At 32.7% G+C, this 20,878-nt stretch overlaps 1 protein-coding gene and 2 pseudogenes across 2 annotated transcripts; all 3 read right to left on the bottom strand.

The window, feature by feature from the left end:
* Positions 1-1,126: 1,126 nt before the first annotated feature.
* On the bottom strand, positions 1,127-8,415 carry LOC146942448 (Phox (PX) domain-containing protein). 2 transcript variants are annotated; one of them, XM_085756429.1, is made up of 10 exons: positions 8,101-8,415; positions 6,960-7,070; positions 5,960-6,058; positions 4,845-4,931; positions 3,926-4,034; positions 3,003-3,811; positions 2,650-2,814; positions 2,283-2,525; positions 1,693-1,911; positions 1,127-1,546 (listed from the first exon to the last, which is right to left on the bottom strand). In XM_085756429.1, exons 1-10 carry the CDS (start codon positions 8,188-8,190, stop codon positions 1,316-1,318), a joined length of 2,163 nt encoding a protein of 720 aa, XP_085612555.1. In that variant the 5' UTR covers positions 8,191-8,415; the 3' UTR covers positions 1,127-1,315. The 2 variants fall into 2 exon arrangements, with proteins under 2 accessions (XP_085612555.1, XP_085612556.1); XM_085756430.1 differs by having other exon boundaries at positions 5,960-6,050.
* A 4,900-nt stretch (positions 8,416-13,315) lies between these two features.
* On the bottom strand, positions 13,316-14,118 carry LOC146942447 (putative lipid-binding protein AIR1 pseudogene; annotated as a pseudogene).
* Positions 14,119-19,154: 5,036 nt separating this feature from the next.
* On the bottom strand, positions 19,155-20,009 carry LOC146942446 (putative lipid-binding protein AIR1 pseudogene; annotated as a pseudogene).
* Positions 20,010-20,878: the final 869 nt, after the last annotated feature.

The raw sequence follows: 20,878 nt of genomic DNA, 5'->3' as shown, positions 1-20,878 counted from the left end.
TGTTTTTTTATATGCAACCGTATGACCTCTTTTGTTTTTAAAAGATATTTTCAACCGTGTGGTTTTAATGTTAATCAATATAAAATTGATTGTGTCTTATTTTATTTCCATTATACAATTTTGTACGTAATTCACGGGTCTAATTTGGGATGGCAATTAGTACAGCAATCGTGTTATTCAATTTCAAAAATTAAAATAATATGCAATCGTGTTATAAATGACAGTTACTACAACCTATATTGAAATGACTTTGTGGCGTGTATTAAAGGTGAGGAGGTCAAGCGTCGACATAAATGCTTTAGAATGAGTGGGAAAATGCTAGCTTTAGGATTAAGGTTAGGGTTAGCTTGAACTGACAAGCTTTAGTAAGTAAGATTAGATTGAATGTCGTAATTAAGGTTAGAATCTCGACTCCTTTACTTGTGTTTCTGAGACCATCCACAATGGTGGGTGCTTCGCCTATTTAGCACCACATTAAATAGGCACCCCCATTGTGGAGTATAACATATGAGTGCTTATGGGAGGAGGGTGGTTATGGAAGCACCCTCTCTCTCTCTTCATTTTTCATGGGTCAGATTTAATAAATCTTAGTAAAATGAATAAATTTTGTTAAAAATGTAATGATATAGAGATATTGGTGGGACCTATTTAATAATTTCTTTTGATGTGATAGATTGGAGAAAATCAGGGCTTATTAAGTATTAACGCAAATTTGATGACGTAGATATAGGAGACCCACTTAAGCACCCAATGTGAGGTACTCTATTGTGGATGGTCTGAGTTCTCAAGTAACCATTGCCATTTTATTTATCTAAAAGAAGTATTTTTAGTAACTGAACGAACTTGGTACATCGCAAATGTGCATATCAATCAAAAGTTTATTTCATTTTGATTCAACATATTCCATTATAAACGGAATGAATTTTTTGTTTTATATAATTCCCAACTTTTTACTTGAATCAAAAGATTACTAGCAAAGAACAATTCTGACATCACCTCTCCATAAAAACATTGACACTGTGTCTTTTTACTTGCATAAACATAGATGAGCAGAGTTCAACATAATTTATCTTCGATGAGTTCCAACTTTTTATTATTTTATATGTAAGTTAACAAAAAAAAAAAATGGTGCAATGCAAAGGCTCGTATATGTGTGCAAAATAATTATTCGTACAGGTATACATACACTGGGGAGCTACTGTGTTCAGTGTAAAATTAACTCGCCTATAGGATTCTCTCATCCGCTAGGATGAAAAACAGTGGAGTCAAGGTCAAAAGTGGAAGAACATTATATGATAACACTTCACATATATTTCTAAATGTTTGTTACATTTTCAATAGAAGGAGAATCGACACTTGCTGTCATATCCAATTTGAGAGCATGCCTTGTAACACGGTTTGTCTGTTTTCTCAATCTAACATTATCCAAGAACAAATCTGATATGATCTTTCTCATTTCATCACCACAGATTACACCATCTTTTATGTCATTGGTTTTATCTACATTAGAAGCTGCACTTCCGGTGTCCTTCTCTAGGTTTTCTACCTGAACAAATTTAAACAAGTTCTGTAAATATAGAAGGGTTTGCAAGAGAGAAGATAGTGTCAAAATGAGTTGTATTGAACAAGTAGTTACTGCTCGACTCTACAGCTGGTAAAAACAGAAAGCCACAGAAAAATGATAACTTGTACCTCTGCTAGTAGGATGTCAATTTGGTCATCAGATGTTTTTAATTTATTAAAAGCATCAGTTGATGATGATGACTGCAAGAATGTCCTGTCCTCATCTTCGTAAGGAAGATCAACACTACACTCTTGAAGCTGCTTAAAAAGAAGCCCACATTTCTCAAGCTGTTTTCTCCAAGCAGTTTCTGCCTGTTCACTCTTTTCTCTTTCATGAAGTAGCAGTTTCTGAATACACGAGAAACACAAACATGGCATCAACATATAAGTCATGCATTCAGGGTTAATAGTTGATTGAAGTTCAGAAATAAGGCAGTGAGGAAGTAATTCCCATTTGAAAATCTAAGCTTAATTACCTTCCATATAACACTTCACAAAGAGAGAAAGACAACATACAGAAAAGCTTTGAAAGGAAGGGAGAACAAAAAAGCCCATAACACAACAAATTCAAAATAAGAAAGGAAGGTCAAGAGCAATAGCTGAAAGCCAGAACCCAAAAAATACAATATATGTCACACTTCTATTCATTTAGAACGATCACATTTTGTATTATCTGTCAAGAGGAAGAACAACGTGTAAAACATGTGCGCAGAACCTACCTCAGCTTCACATTTCTCCTTTATGGACTCACTAAGTTCCTTCTTCAATTCTGTTTGGGAACTACGGAGAGACTTGACCTCTTTAACCAGAACTTTAATATCTCCCTTGGATTTTGCTTCTAGCTCTCCATACTGTTTTGACAAAATTTCCAGCTGCTCTCTAGCAGCATCTAAATCCTGCAACAGCACATCGTTCTGCTGAACAATTGATTCCTTTGTCAAATTCTGACCAACATTTCCATCCTGGTATCATATGTATAACAGTATGAGCCATTTTTGAAATCAACGGTAAGTCCCCAAAAGAGAAAAGTTAAATATCTATCAAGCAAATATAATCTTGTAAGAAAAAAATGAAAGAATGTCATACCGATTCAGACTTAAGTTTCATCTCCATTTCCAGTGACTTCCGTCTAAGTTCCTCCATATCCCATTGCATTTGAGTAAATCTTTCCCTCTCAATCAGAATAGCCTGCTGCAAGTTCTCCTTATTTTTTTGCTTGGTAGTTTCAAGTTCAACTTCCAAATCCTTGACCTGAACAGATCCAGTCACTTCTATAAAAATCAAAGCTTTGTATGCAAGTTGTGGAACATAAAGAATCTGGTATCCACAGATTATAGATATATTTATTTATTCAGTAGCCTCTGGCCAATTTCGGGTACAAGAAAACTAAAAATATATTAATTTACAACGAAACGCACGCCAAGTCGCATATGGTATACCTTTGTCGTAAGAAAATCCTTTGCAGCTATTTCTTGATTTAATCTAACTATAAGGTCCTCCATATCAGTTTTTGCAGTGACTAGCCTTCTCTGCATGGTCGAAAGAATCCTGTTCAGTTTATTGCGTTGATCTAGCGGAAGGACTAATTGAGCATCACCAGAACTTTTCAATTTTGTGTGGCCCACAATATCTGTTTCTCTTGAAACCGAAGCAGATCCAGGAAGGTCGACAGAGCCATCACCAGATGAATTTGGAATCCCAAAATTAGACATGTCACTACCTCGTATTGAGCTTCCATCACTTCCAACACTTTCATTTGAAAGCTTACGAATGTGACCCAAAACTTTAGCATGCCCAGGCTGAGAGAAAAGCTCCATGGTATTATTACCTAGAAGTGAAGAATCATATGAATTACCATTACTTCTGTCCTTCCCCGTAACATTGTTCACATGTCTGGCATTTACTTTATGCCTAGGAAGTCCTTCTAATTGCTCTAGAATAGTCTGACCCATAAACAAACCCTCATCAATATTTGATATGCCATATTTTACAAGCTTCTCTATTGGATTCGTTGTATCTTCATCTAGTGTCAGATCATCTGTTCCAACTTCAGAATTATCATCCTGTCCAATTCTTGGAGTTCCTACTTCCGATGCATCGTATGGAGTATCACTACCATAATCTGACGCAACAGATGAACTTCCAGCAGCTAATGATAAGCCCGAATGGAGAGATGATTGCACCGAATAATCCGTGTTATTGGAATCAGGATCGTTTACTGAATTCTGCTGGCTTGCATCTTGAAATGCTGGCATGTGATTACATGAGGTAAACATTATAAAAAGCTCAAGAAAGCTGACAATCAATTAACAAAAACAGATCAACTGACATGCATGCGAGATGCCAAAAAAAAATCACATACAAGATCTAGCAGCAGTTTCTAGCTCAAGAAATGAGGCCACCGATGCACATCTTGATATATCAATGTCAGACAATAGTTTGGTGATCCACTCCTCCAAAGAGCGCCTTCTCTGTAGCAAAAGTAAACGTGTTAAAATCTAAAACCACCCATTCAACTCATGTATATTAGTGTACAGGTGGTACAATCTGACTGTGATGTTAGATGGAGCCACTTGTCACGTTGTACAAAATAGTATAGATTACACACATCTTAAAACATACAGACAACAATGTTTAAGACTTAGTTAGACAACCTTACCTAAGAATAATAAGAACCTCATTACAAAAAATATTGAGAAATTCTTACCCAATAATTTAGAATAATCTTTATTTATACATAATAAGGAGAACATGGAGATAGTTTTCCAGCTACATTTTCAATGTCCCCAAAAACATGGTGGATCTTGTGGTTAGGTTAAAAAGGAGATCTAGAAAACCAGAGAAAGTTACTGAAAGGCTTCAGTGAAAACAATTACAAGTTCTAGGATAATTTATCATGAAAATTACAAGTTACTGAAAGGCTTTAGTCATAATTACAAGTAACGTTACAGAAGCACAAGCACAAGAAGGTATATTTCTATGTTTATAACTAATGTTTCAATCATTTTGATAAATACAGTAACCAATTCCATCTTGACTGGACAGCGGGAGATGTTAAATAATATTTGGATAGTAAGCATGTTGTTTAACAAAAATCTAAAACAGAGATATGAGGTTGTAAAATAACTTACCTAATTTTCAACATGCTAGTAATTTTCAGTTGTGATGCATTTAGACCATGTTTGTATAAAGTAATTAAATTCAAGCAAGAGGACATATGCAGATCCATAATCCCAAACATGCAACAATTGGTATTGTAACAAGTTTAAGAAATTCCCAACCTCTTCCAACAAAGCTCGGCTTTTCAATCGCATGAGTCCCTTGGGTGGCGCTGGAGGGATGTTTCTCCTTGGAAATTCCTTTTTAAGCTACATAGACAGCATGTGGCAAAATAGTCAACTAATCGGTGTTACCTAAACAAGCACAGACATATGCATGATATTTATCTATCTCTATCATACAGGGCACACATGCACATAGGTCAGATGATGTGCTCGTTAAACTGTTTATAAATAAATCATTGATTTTTAACTCTATTCTCATCTAATGACTAATATTGTTTTCTCCTTGGAACTAATAAATACTTGAAAGAAATTATATTTTCTCGCAGCAGAAGGCTCTCTCACACCCATATCTAGCATTGCTTCAAAAAATGCCGGCTTCCCTCATGTTGTTGTGCACATGTGTTATGAGGCCATTCTATTCATTAATCATAAGGCATACTATTTTCAAAGCTTCACATCCTTGTCTATTTTCCGCCTCAAAGTTAATATTGGTTTCTTTCAGATCTGGTTTAGGTCCAATTTTCTAAAGATTTCCTGTTTTGAAACTTCTAAACTACATTGATACTGTTTTTGGACAGAACATACTACTCATGAACAACCATTATTCTCTGAGTTCTCATTGACAATTCTTAAGAAGTAAATAGAAAGTGAGCTACATGCAGATTAGCCAAAGAAGGTTTAATCCTTTAATAGACAAAGTATAAGTGCTTCATAGTTTACCAAAATGGTATAAGGATAAGGGTGATTCATCCTACATAAATTTTAAAGGCAGTAGAAATGGATATAATACAACCAATTGACTCCACCATGATTTGTCTTCACATTCTGAGAGAGTATCGGATGACTAGTATATGTTTATTGAAGCTATTTTTTTTCTTTTTTTTTTATTACTGTCAAATTAACAATAAATTTAAATGGCTTTGTGGTTGAAAATAAACTAATGGTTAAAAACACTAATGGTTTTCAAACAATATGCGTCTCTGTGTGCGTGTATGTGAGGATCTAATGCTAAAGTGAAATTCAGTAGTCAGAAATCAGAATCACGGCCAGAGTAGAAATACATGAAAATACGTAACAGAAAATCAAAACGCAGTTGAAAATGATAAACTTACATCAACATACAAGTTTAAAAAATCATTGAACCTTCTTAGTACTCCATGGATATTTGTAATCCCTTCTGGTGATTGTATACCAACTTGAAGCCTGTAGAACTGTCCTTTAATGATGTTAAAAATGAAAACTGACAAAGAAGCTTCTATTCAACAACATACTATAAATAAATGGACTGTGGAAAACCTGTAAATCATTAATGCCTAAGCCACCTAAGTTTATCTTTTATATAGAACAGAATTCGTTTTTTCACAGACATGTCTCCTGGTTTGACACTTGACTTTACAATCACGTTTATAGAATTTAAACATTTCGTCAGTTATTCCTGTAACTATCGAACACTGTATATAGCATTTGGTCTCGTTAATTGACATTTAAAACTAAATACTTCGCTTCACACCAATGACAGAAAGAAACAACTACTAGAAGCAGATTGACTGGAATAGAGTATAATGTGGTGACAAGTGCCCCACAAGACGGTGCTACAAAAGTGAACCCAGCAGGATCGACCATTTGGTAAAACCATCTCTTTTACATTTAGAAATAAATGTGGGCAACTAAACTGAAAAAAGAATAAAGCCAACCAGGGATTCATAACACAACCATAACAACAAATGATGCAGAATTAAAATGACTTTGACACTGTGAAATAATATTGGCGACAATGAAAAATATGCCTGCAGGGCCTTTATAGGAAAGTCTTGTCGTTGATAAGAATATTGCCATATACCTCTGTATAGTTAAAGTAGTTACGCTATGCACAACAATTAGAAAGAGAGCAAAAATAACTCTACGGTAGTGTCTTTCAACTTCAGCAGCATATAGATACTACGGTTATTATTAGGAATATTAGACAAAACTTTAAAACTGAGCATGTGATCATTTCAACTTGTAGCAAATGTGTTTGTATACTTCTAGTCCTAACAAACCCAAACCTGAAAAGTGGTGATAATTACACTTAAAATAATTATGAATAGAAGTTTGGATATTGATCAACTTTACCACTATAGGATCTGAATTCTTTGATTTTGGCACGAAGACCCAAGAAGGTATTATAATGCAATAACTCCAACCGGTACGATGATTGTGTGGCCATTCGGTATCCCGCCCATTCTGTGTAATTGGAAAGGGAGGATAAATAAGCTTAGGATACAAGAAAATACAAAATTTCTTCAAATGATGTGTTTATCTAGGCCATGAAGATTGAAGATAAATATATACAAAATTAAAGGAGAAAAAAGGGAATTCACATATCATACAATATGACTTTTATATTTTCAAAACAACTGCCAATGTTTTGTTCTTTTGAGATAAAGAACTAGCCGTCATCAAAGCTAACTAAGAAGGGGGCAAAAAGCCCTTTAAAGCAAATGCCTGTGTGAAGCCTTATTATCTACGCTTAGATTTCTTTGTGCACCTCTAACTGATGCACACGCAGAATAATGTCAAAGTTTTTCATCTTTGGAAGTACTTCATAACTTTCACTGTTTTCACTGGGTGCTAGCAAACTAGTAAAACCATTATCAAAATGCCGTTGCTTTCTTAAAGATATGATTCAACCTCGACCATGGTCGCTTGGATTGCAATTTGCTTTGGAACGCGGTACATGTACGCAGTTCTCTGGTCATGTCAGCAAATTACGTAACTATGCCTCAAACTTCATTTTCCACTAATTTAAAAAATACCAAACGAGTTAAAAATCTGTGAATTTACCTTTGGACTGGGAGTCCTAACATGCCCAGTACTGACTGACTAAAAATCATTATTACAGAGAAACACTGCAAGGGATGAATATATCTACCACAAAGCAAATCAAGACTCAGAAAACTGGAATGGAAACAAATCATGGAAGTCCAATCCTCAACTTCAAAAAACATCGATCTCCACCGCGTAAAAGTTTAAAAGCAAATATAATCTAAATCTAATCGCAATTACGCTAACAGCTTATACACTAACTCAAATTCATAATAACGATGCTCACAAAACACAGCTCATCACGATCATCCATATCAATCAAAATTGAAATCATGATCATAGCATTTGTAATTAACTCTTGATCGCAATCAATGAAGTAAACAAAGTATAATTAATCAATTAATTACATTCAAAAACTGCACAATCGCGCGAATTAAACAACGATTACCCATTTTCGAGGTGCAGGACTCCAATCCATGCCAAGAGGCAGTGGCGAAGTCCCATCGTGTCTATGCTTTGGAGGACTTCGTCTCTGCATCTTCGAATTGCTACAATTCACTCACTCTATCTTTCTACAATTGGAATATCATAACGTGATTATCAATAATCAAAATTTGCAATTGACGGCACCGGAAAAAGCTAGGGTTTCTCCGATCGGATCGATGAAGGAGGAATCTATGCCGGCGTAAGCACAGTGGAAGAATGGCGCACGCTAAGAGTTGAAGCGGTAACGTGGCTAAGAAAAGCCGTGAGTGTCGTGCGTGTTTCGTGTGTTTGTACACGTGGCTTCTTTAATGGAAACCAAACAGCTCTCTCGTGTTAAGCACTTAAAACTATAAGTGCGTTTGCTTTTGTTAAAGCTCAAATGATTCCAAAAACAGAAATAACACCTAATTGTCTTCTTCAGCAAATTCACAAATCATTAATGGAAACCAAACAGCTCTCTCGTGTTAAGCACTTAAAACTATAAGTGCGTTTGCTTTTGTTAAAGCTCAAATGATTCCAAAAACAGAAATAACACCTAATTGTCTTCTTCAGCAAATTCACAAATCACAACGCATTAGAGAAAACAAAAGGAATTTTGCTCTCCATCCAGCACATTTTGCTCGCACCCTGCAGTAATGCCAAAACTGCCCCTGCGCATGTTAAGTAACGCTACGCAAGTTAACTCACGCTGCGCAAGTTAAGTAACGCTGTGCAAGTTAACTCACGCAGTGTTCCTGTTTTCGTACAAAACTCATCAGTCCGAACTTCAACCACCATTTTCTTTCCCTCCACCTTCAAAAACCCAAAAAGTGCGATTTTTTGGGTCAAAGTCATCATCCCAAATCATTGCAAATCGTCAGGAAGCAAGTTTCTACGCTCATCAAGCACCAAATATCAGGTATTTTATCATCAAAACTCATCTCATTTTGATGGTTTTTGTGCTTGGTTCGTCTGGTTTACGTAGGCAGTAGGGCTAGGTGCGCAAGTTAACTTGCTGCGCGACTTAACTGTCGCAAGTGTTAAAGTGTTGCGTGACTTAAGTCACACCACTGTGCAGTCATGTTTTTTGAATTTTTTGCGCCACTTTTGTTCTTGGTTAGCTTGTTCCGCAAGTAATTTATTTATTCTTCCTTTGTAATTTTTTTTATTCAATAGATATACAGGGAGATGGTTGACAAAGTCGCGGATGATGACGTTGAACCGAAACCGGCCAAAAAAGAAGGTTCCGGTGAAGGTTCCAGCGATGTCAAACCAACCTTTAATTTGAAACCATTTAAAGTTCAAATTCCAATTCAAGTTCGAATTGGTAAAATTGAAGAACCTAAACAGGTACCTACCGGTGTTATTTGTGAAGCTTGTGACACCGCCTCATTTGGTAAAATTGAAGAACCTAAACCGGTACCTACCGACGTTGATTTCATGTTTAGGGTAATGGTTGAGAATAATACTTTGTATCTTTTTGTCCGATCCGTTGAAGTGTAATCATTATTTAAGTGTAATAGTGTAATGTTTGACCGTTTATGTGAGATTATGTAATTTTATAAATTTATGGACAAATTTGTGTAATTTGGATCGTTTACGTGTCATTAAGGGTGTGTTTGATTTAGAAAAGAAGTTGTGAAGAGAGAAATAGGTGAGAGAGAGTGAGAAGAGAGAAATATGTGAGAAATAGAGTATATTTGATGTGTTGTTTGGTATAAGAGAGAGATGAGAGAAATAGAAGAGAGATAAGTGTTGATTATTTATAAAAGTACTAAGATACCCCTACATTAAAAAAATCCATTAAAATTATTTAATCTTTTATTCAAATTTATTTTCTTTAATTAAATTATTTATTTAAAATTTATATCAATTAAATTAATTAGTTTTCTTTGTGTTAAATTAAATTCATTAGTTTAATTGAATTAAGTTAAATTAATTATAGCATTTATGTAATTTAATCAATTATTAGGTCAATTTTAAAAATTTACTTACTCACTGTATTCCGTACTACTCGGCATATGGATATATTAGGAAAGCAACACTTTATCACCACTAATCACAGGTAAAAGACCCTTTATACCGCTACCATAACGAACTAACAGGTAAAAAAAGGAAGAAAAAAGCACTAATTCATAGGCTACCAAAACCATGAAACAATGGGGGGGCAAATATGGAAGTTTGAAAAAAATAACCCTTTTCTTAGCTCTTTCTTCGCTCATGTGGAGAGATATAAAAACATGTGGGTCCCACATGTTTTAACTCTCTCTCCCCTATTTCTTTGGTCTGCCAAACAAGAGAAAAAGCCAACTTCTCTTCTATTTCTCTCCCCTTAACTTCTCTCTCCCCTAATTCTCCTCTACCAAACACAGTGTATGTTTGTTTAAATGATTACGGATCATTATCGGTGAATTTGTGTAATTTGGACCGTTTGGATCGTTATGTGTGATTATGTGATTGTGAAAAAAACGATGTTTTAGTGTAATTTTGATCGATTGTGTCGTATTATCCAATAATATTGTTAAACTGGCGTAACTGGGTTCAATTACGAGCATCTTAAGGTCACGGGTCTTTGATGACACAATATTGCATTTAATGCATATTAGACATCATATGATGCTTACTGATATAACAGTAGTGCGTGAGTTAACTCGCGCAAGTGTAAAACATTGCGTGAGTTAACTCACGTAGCGTTTTATACTATACGTGACTATGCGTTAGTTAACTCACGCAGTGTTTTACACTTGCGCATCTTAATTGACGCAGCGTTACTTAACTAACGCATAGTATTACACTTGCGTTAGTTAACTTGTGCAAGGGTAAATTTGAAAAGGCTGCAAGGCGCGAGCAAAATGTGCAGGTGGAGAGCAAAATTCAAACAAAAGTTACAACACTCTTTTCGAGGTAAAGAAAGGACTGGGCCTGGGCTGAATCGTAAGGAACACTTACCATGACTTGATTTAGGATTATTATAAGCACTCTACATTTTAACAACTGCACCCCTTAAAAGTCAAAATACTTTCCTACATTCACACGGTGTGAATTCAAATTTGGAACTATTTTAATTTGAATTAGTATTTTTTTTTAAAATGATTAGAGATTTGATTCAATGAATAATAGAAACGCATTTTAGAAACTTGTTGAAAGTTCCATTAATGAAAAAAAAATAGAGAGACAAATCACCTCATATGAAGGAAATATAGTTTTTTTATGGAGGGAAATATAAATGTTAAATTTGTGATTATTGCAACAATGCATTTTGAAAGTGTATTAAATGAGTTGTATATACTAATGTAGTAAAAGGAGAAACAAATTGAATTGAATAACATAATAGGTCCTCGTGAGCTTAGCTCAGTTGGTATGGACAATGCATAAACATAAAATATGCAAGGTCCGGTGTTCGAACCCCGGCCACCAAAAAAAAAAAAGAATAACATAATAGGAGTATACTACTTTTTAAAAAAAAAATAATAGTACTAACTAATGTTAAATTTACACTAAGTAATGATAGCAATCCAGGAAAAGATTTATGAGGATTGGAATCACACCTTAAAGCATCCACAACAAGCACATTAAACCAGGTGCTTAAATTGATTTCATATGTTCACATCAATCATTTTATGATAATACTTAATAAACACTCATTTTCTCCAACCCATCACATCAAAAGAAATTATTAAATAGGTTATACAAATAATTTTATATTATTACATTTCAACAAAATATATTTATTTTATTAAAATTTATTAAATGGGACCCATGAAAAATGAAGAGAGAGAGGGTGCTTCCATAGCCACCCTTCTTTATAGCCACCCATATATTATACTCTATCATGAAGGTGCCTATTTAATATGGTTTTAAATAGATGAAGCACCCACCATTGTGGATTGTCTTAGATACACGAACCATAATAATTAATAAGGGAGACCTTTTTTTTGACAAATTAATAAGGGAGACCTATAAATCGAAGTTGCATAAATAGTGTAAAAGAGATCCGTAAAATCCTCCGGAAAAAAAAACATAAATTCGAAAGGGCCCAAACATAAATTCTTTTTTATTTCCAACCTTCATATTAAAAAAAAATGGAAACTAGTAATTCGAAATACGATTACGAGCTAAATAAAATCCGATCAATCAATTTATTGAAATTTCATCTCGGTCAACCAGAAGAAGAAAAAAAAAAACACATTGTTCTAAATAATTCGTTATTTATAAAGTTCATTAACACTTAAACCTAATTGTTTAGTTTCCAAAATTAGAATGTACACATAAGCAAGAGAGGGAGGCATTTCTACATGTTACATGTTATTGTTTGAAATTGCAAATTTTACTAAGAAGTAGGCTAAAACATTTCCCGCTCTCTATACATAAAAAAACCAGCAGAGAAGTAAATTCTATCCCTAGAATCCAAGCTACCCGAATTGCATACCCATGAGATAACTTCTTTCATTTTTATTTTTTTTAGGTATGTATAACTTTTTTCGTTGGAGGCCAAGAACTTCAAAAACAACTTATATTCCTTTATATATGTATCTTTCATTCATTCTTTTTAGTGGCAAATGATATTTGTCCCGAGAAATGTCATCAAGAAAACATCACAAAGGGAATGTGACAATATTAATCACATAAGTTAGCAATGTTTCCCAACTTCTCAAGCGTGTTTTCTGGAAAAGGAAAAAGTTTACTTGGTTATTTTGGAATCGTGAGTCATTTGTGAGACATTTGACTGTGATAAATAGTACTAGTAGTTTTCTTTTATAGTATTTGATCATGGTTTAACTTAAATTCCATATTAAGTGATGTATTTGCAAAAAAAAAATGTCAAAAACTAATTGACTTACTTTTAAGCTGACTTTTTTTAGTTTTACCCCTTATAAATACTCTTTACATTGGAAGATGAGAGAATGAGTTTTGGGTGCATTTGAAATTGTATTTCGTTTTACATATGTTGGTCATTTTGGGCATAACCAAATTTTTATGCTGTGTTAGTAGAATTATTTTAATAATATTTTCTATATAATATACTACATCGATCGATCAGCTAAAAAACATTGTATTGTAAGTATTCACGTTCATGAGAAATTGGATTTATAAATTTAAAAATGTTGCACTGCTCACATCATGGAAAATGAGCAAGAATACTAGAATTCGTGACGAAGATACAAGCACAAAAGATTAGCTAATTTAGGCAAACAATGTAACAAATCCACACAAATAAATATTTGAGCAAACCACACCTTAACAATCACACAAAATACAATAATAAAATGAAATGGATTAGTTCACACAATAAAATAAGTATTAGTAACACACTCTTGACACTTTCTTTTCAATACTATTTTTATTGGTTGAAATTCTCATGAGTTTTACTAACTCATGTCGGTCACTTTTTTAACGATAGTGATCAGTGACCGTGTATCCCATAAATTTCAACCAATAATAAAGTATATGTTACAAAGAAAGTGTTAAATAGTGTTACCAAAGAGAATCATACATAACCACACACTTATAGTGCACGTACATACTTAGCAAACAATAAGATACAGCCTAATTTGAATCCTTAGGCACATTGAAAACCAGGAGGGATTGTTTTTTGACAAGCACCAAGGATCCAGGTGAGGGTGATAGGTACATTCAAGTTTATTCCGAGCACATTGGCCTTAATTGCAGTGCAAAGACAAAGTGCAGCATCCAAATCAGCCAAACCTTTGATTATTGCACAACAATTACTACCTGAAGCAGGATTCCCAACAACAACATTAACCAGTCCTAAAACATCAGCACAAACCCCTAACTTTAAGGTATCTTTGGGGCAGTGACCTTGGGGTGAAGGTGTTGGCTTTGGCTTTGGCTTTGGTGATGGTGAGCATGAACCCTTAGCCTCAGTAAATGTTGAGTAAGCAAGGAGACAGAGTACTAAAATGGTGGCAAAGAATTTGGTGTTGGAAGCCATGACTATAGTTTACCTTACAAATTAAATGTAGCAATATGTGTGTTGGTTGAGAGGTTGAATGAGTGAACCTATTTTAAAGGCAACACAAATTGTAAGGTGCAACCTAGAAATCTAATTGAGTGGAAGTGAGTGAATTTGTGATAACGTTTCCAGTTGGTACTTTTGTAAGCTTATGAAAAAATGAGTTGTAATATTTTGGATGATTACGTGCCTTTTCTCATTTGTTATTATCTCTCCCACCCACCATTTTATCTATGAGATGAGATATGAAATGAACGTGAAGAATTTACACCGTAACTTTAGACAACATATAGTTAAAATCTCTTAAGTCACTTGTAAAAGAACATGTTTGTTGGACACGACACCCAAAAATCAATTGTATTGGCTTGATCAAACCGTAGAGAAAATAGATTTCTCAAGAAGATGTATATACGGGGTTATATTAATCTCTATATATTCTTTAATGATCAAACTAAATAAACAAGTAATTTATAATACACATGAACTTCTAATGATAAAACGGCAAGTTTTGGATTTGAAAGTCACGGATTCGATGTAGAAGTTTTCTCCACTTTCATGGCGTTGGGTTTGAATTTGAATCCTTAGAGGGTTTTCTTTGCATTAATTTTCACAAGATAATTAAATGAACGTACAAAGAAGTCACCCATAGAAATCGATGTCCCATATTTTTTTCTCATGCGGAAAATTGCATGATTTTGTATGTTTGGAATTTCGCTTAGCTTGCAAGTCACGGGTTCCACAACCATTTTCATTGTTTTCCCAAAAGCTACAAACTACAACTTCTAATAAAAAGCACGTCTAGTATATTTTAATTTCACCGTGGAAACAAACATGCATCTAAGGTGTGTTTTCGTTTTTTTTTTTTTTTGGTTACAAGGTGTGTTTTCGTTTCAACCAACATAAGGATTTCAGACAACAAAATTGATTTTGACATGTTTAAATATTGATGTTGATTTGAATTTGAATTGAGTCTTCTTTTAGAATTTATTCTTATTTAAAAGTGAAATGTGTAGCTTTGAACTCCAAACATGATTTTTATACTTAAATTTACTGCTCAACTCATTTTATGTTGATATATCCAAACATAGTCCAGTTCACTTTTAACTAACTTTTAACCAAAATCAATATTTTACCAAATCAATTAATTAAAAATCATTTTTTGTATTGTTGAAGCCAAAACACGCGGTTAGTGTTTGACTTCTACAATTATTCCTCTTTTAAAATTGATTGCGGCTTTAGGTAAGTTTGATTGATTGGTGAAATAGAGCTGAGTGAAATAGGTTAGCTAGATTTTTAGAAATAGATGTTATGGAGATTAGTTTTATTACACTTCATTCCACCTTATACCATCAACCTAAACATACCCTTAAATTTGATATGGGAAACTCGTTGCTTAATTTACAAAGTGACATTATTCTTTAAGAAACTTGACAAACTTTTTAGTGTGCATTATTAAAAAGCTTCTGAGTTGGATTGGTATAGTCATAGTAATTAAGTTCTTTAATTAAAAGCAAGTACGTACCGTGCTACCACTTCGCCCTTAAAAGAAAGACCACATAACTATCTATTATTTTAGTTGAAATCCTTAATTATTTTGCTTTTTTTGGATAAAATTTTAACTGTCTAGAGTTTACAAATGAAAATTCCAAGCTACTTAGTAAAACAGGAAGCTCTAGTAGAACATATAGAGATCATGAAATTGTCTTTATAAAGTACTCCCTCCATCCTAAATTATAAGAAAAAAAAAATCACACTTAATAAGAAAACTAAAATATTGTAGTTTGTAGTATAGTTTTTTGTGTTATCCTTGAAATAAGTTTCATAGAAAGATGTAAAAACAATTTGTATTGGTTATTAGTTATAGAGAAAATGAAAAAGAGAGGGTTTTTTTCTAGATTACCCTCTCTTGTTTAGAGGGTATTTACCCCCTCATGATATCAACCAATCAAAATGTAATATACATTAGCAACATTAAATGTCAAATAAATGAGTAAATTTTTTCTATAAAAAAAAAATCAATTTTAGGTAACTCTTAATACTTTTAATTTTTATTTAATTATAGACAAGATTACATTATAGGTCCTTTATCTTATTTATTTGTAACACTTTGGTCCTTTATCTTTATTTTTTTAAATGAGTAAATTTTTTCTATAAAAAAAAAAATCAATTTTAGGTAACTCTTAATACTTTTAATTTTTATTTAATTATAGACAAGATTACATTATAGGTCCTTTATCTTATTTATTTGTAACACTTTGGTCCTTTATCTTTATTTTTTTCCGTTTAGGTCTTTTATCTCTCATAAAAGCACATATACATCTTTTTTCTCATTTTTTTATCAAAAAAAAAAACATAATTTTATTTTTTAAAATATATTTTTATTAAAAATGAAAAAAAATCCAGAAATATGATGAAGATATTCATCATCTCCATCTTCTTTCTTTGAATCTTCATTGAATCAGAAAAATTGTACACAAATATATCTCCAAATATCATGAATTAATGTTATGTTCACCTCAAATCTTCTTTTAAACACAAAAATCAAAACCCTATAGAAAAGAGATTTAGTTTTATCACAAAAAAAAAAATTAGTTATATAAATTGTCACACCGTATATTATTATTATTTTCTAACTCAATATTCAAACCCGACATAAAAATAACCCCAAAATTGAGAGCAACTTTGCACATCAATTTTGTTGTTTCCAGAACAATCTTAACTTTTGTAAAGCCTAACCCTTCCGCCAGTGACTAAGCCTCCACCATCCGCTTTGCAACATTTGTGAAATTAAGGTTTTGATTTTTGTGTTTAAAAGAATATTTGAGGTGAATATAACATTAATTCACGATATTTGGAGATATATTTTAGTAGAATTTTTTTTATTTAAAGAAGATGATGAAGATTCAAAGGAAGAAGATGAAGATGATGAACATCTTCATCATATTTCTGGATTATTTTTAAAAATAAAATTATGTATTTTTTAATAAAAAATGAGAAAAAAGATGTATATGTGCTTTTAAGAGAGATAAAAGACCTAAACGGGAAAAAATAAAGATAAATGACCAAATTGTTACAAAAAAATATAAGATAAAGGACCCCTAATGTAATCTTGCCTTAATTATATTTAGGTGTTCAATCTTAATTAATTTACACTACAAGACTGGCTTAGAACAATTAAAATTTCACGTCAAATTTCTTTCATCTGAATGTCCTTAAATTTATCGGATACATTCATAAAATTTCTTCTTCCCATTTTGATTGTTCAATTTTGTCGTTCTAAACTGCCGCATTTTTCAATTTTCGTGAGAATCGTCGTCGTTCGTTTGATTCCAAATATCATGAGAATTATCGTTATTTCCAGAACCACGTCAGGTATGGTGAGTTGATTTTTCTTTTTGATTTGATTTTTCTTGGTTGTGAGGTAGTTAATTATAACAATTGAGTAAGTCATCTGTTATACTTTAAGGATTGCTAGCAGGTGTTGCCGCTGTGATGTTTTGGGAGTTTGCTAGCATTTTTTTCGGTTGCTGCTGAAATGGTTATGTCATGAGGCTTTTGTTCTTTTGTTTGGACTTAAAGGCTTTGGCTGATAGTGAGGCAGGTCTATGCGTGTTAGCAGATTTTATTAGGTTGGCTGCTTAAATAAAAAAAGTCACGATACCTGACGCGGTTCTAGAGACAATTCTCACTATAATTTGAAACTGCAGCAGTTTGGAACGACAAAATTGAACAATCAAAATGGGAAGAAAACGAAAAACAAACAAGAATTGATCAATAGGGAAGAATAAAGAAGAAATTTGAATGAATGAGATGTTTTTGTTCTCACATTCGGGGTTGTGGAATGGAAGAAATTTTATGAATGTAAGTGATGAATTTAAGGACATCCAGATGAAAGAAATTTGATGTAAAAATTTTATTTGTTATAAGTCTTGTAGTGTAAATTAATTAAGATTGAACACCTTAATATAATTAAATAAAAGACTAAATTACACTCTTCTCCCCTCAAAGATTCTTGAATTACACTCCCCTCCCCTCTTATGTTAAAATATACACTCCCCTCCCCCCTTATTCCAAACATATTAGAAAACATTTCATCCCCCTCCCTTAAGAGAAGCTTGAATTACATTCCTCTCTCTTCTTATGTTAAAATCTACACTTTACTTCCTCAACATTTTTTTTTAATAATCTAGCAAAAAAATAAAAATCTAACACACTTAAATAAAAAAAGTATTGCGGGTCTATTTTAACATAATCAAAATTTGAATACATATTTTTCGCTATTTTTTATTCACAATTACATTAACATATAGTTTTAAACCCTATTATAAAATATGAAACAACCAAAAAATAAAATTACAATAATTACTAAATACAGTAAAATATGGTTATTTAAAAATTGGTTTTATACTATAAATTATAAACTTAATAGCAAAATATTTAAGTTTAATTACCATTGATATTTAAATTATAAAGAAATGAATTTATTTTTCTTAAATGGTGGTTCAAAATTAGAATATATCATAAAAATATTTATTTATGTTAAAATAGATTAAAGTGTAGTACATATTTAATTATTAAGAGAGAGGGTTGTAATTCAAGCATCTTACAGGGAGAGGAGTGTAGATTTTATTTTTAAAGGGAGGGAAGTGTATATTTTAACTTAAGAGTGGAGTGGAGTGTAATTTACTCTAAATAAAAATTAAAAGTATTAAAAGTTACCTTATGATTAAGATTAACTTTTTTATTTTTAGAAAAAATTGATTCATTTATTGGACATTTAATGTTGTCTATGCATATTACATTTTGATTGGTTGATATCATTGGAGGGTAAATTACCCCCTAAACAAGAGAGGGTAACGTAGTTCTCACCAAAAGAGAGCATAATGAATGCAAATTGCATTTAATTTCTCCTTGGAAAAGATGATTTTTTGAAAAAACATAATTAAATGTGATAAAAGTTAAACTTTTTTGCTTATAATATGGGACAAGGAAAATGAGTTTTTTTTGCTTATAATTTGGGACAGAGGGAATATTGTGCTGCTGAACGCACGTAACATTTGGACTTGACAAACAAACATAGTATTTCACAATATATTATAGAAAATGAATATAAGATAATTTAGGCAAACAAACTTGCCAAATTATTAGTTTGACCAAAACACGTTAAGAAATCTACACAAATGAATGCTTGAACAAAAATACACATGAACAAACTACATAAAACAATGACAATGACAGTGGAAGTGTTAACAACACACTCTTCCATTTCTTTGCAAAACTTTTTTTATTATTGGTTGAAATTCATGTACGTTTTATTAATTTATATGAGATTTTCAATGTGAATGTAACTTGTGAATTTCAACCGATAACATAAAAAATGTTACAGAGAAAGTATTAGAAAGTGTGTTGTTAACAATTATTCTCATATTAGAAACAACTATTATAGTGCACATACATACTTATTCAACAATGAGACACAACCTAATTGGAATCCTTAGGGACATTGGAAACCAGGAGGGACGGTTTTTTGACATGCACTAAGGAGCACGCTGAGCGTGATAGGCACGTTCAAGTTGATTCCAAGCACATTAGCCTTAAGTGCAGTGCAAAGACAAAGTGCAGCCTCCAAATCAGCCAAACCCTTAATCAATGCACAACATTTACTACCTGAAGGAGGGTTTCCAATAACAACATTAACCAACCCTAAAAGATCAGCACAAACCCCTAGCTTTAAGGTATCCTTAGGGCATTGACCTTTGGGTGAAGGTGGAACAGGAGCAGGTGAAGGTGTTGGCTTTGGTGATGGTGGACAATTAGCTTCGGTGAATGTTGAGTAGGCAAGAAGAGAAAGCACTAAAATTAAGGCAGAGAATTTGTTGGAAGCCATGACTATAGTTTACAAATTAAATGTATGTGTTATTCAGGTGAATGAATGAACCTTTTTTATAGGCAAAAAAAAGTTGCAAGGTGCACGTAAGAAATCTTAATTGAGTGGAAGTGAGTGAATAGTGTAATGATGTTTCCATTTGGTATTTTGGTTGATTATGTGTCTTTTTCTCATTTGCTATTATCTCTATATATGACCCAATAGTGATAAATTCAAAATCAGGAAGGTGTTATGTTGCTTCAATATGTGGACTAGCTTTATTTACTACCACACTAAAGGTTCACATTCCGCTGGGAAGTGATAACATTTTCAAGGCTATGATCATGAGAATGCCCAACAATCACAAATTTACTTACTAGAAGCTTGTTTGTTCCTCCTCCCATGAAAGGGGTAGCTTTGGCTTATGTGCATGTGAACAAAAAAGTGAAAAAAATTATTCCACTTAATTTCACTTGTTGAATATACAAAATTGAAAGAATCACTTTTTGATTCGCTGCACCCTTTCACGCTACTCATTCATTGGTCTCTGTTACTCCCTGAATGACGGAGACCAATGAATTTACATGCACATGTCAATAACATCATTCCATGTATATTTACATAGCTTCTATAACAGTCACGAAATCAAATTAAGCATCTCCTTATAGTAAATTTGATAATAGATCCAAATAGATAAACAAACTTAACTTGTAATTTCAATAATTATTTTAAAATAATAGAGTAATATGAGAGCCTACTTTGATACAGTTTATAATTTTACTATATTAGTGAACAACTTTGAAATTTAATCATTTTTTTAATATTAACTCAATCTTTGCTATCTCTTCGTATCATGTATTCTAGACCATATTCTCATGTATTTTAACATATATATTTGCTATCTCTTCGTATCATGTATTC

Source organism: Medicago sativa, chromosome 3, assembly GCF_051527215.1.
Source record: "Medicago sativa cultivar Bolivia chromosome 3, Bolivia_mono, whole genome shotgun sequence".
Taxonomy (NCBI): Eukaryota; Viridiplantae; Streptophyta; class Magnoliopsida; order Fabales; family Fabaceae; genus Medicago; species Medicago sativa.
This window is presented reverse-complemented; position numbering and strand designations above follow the sequence as displayed.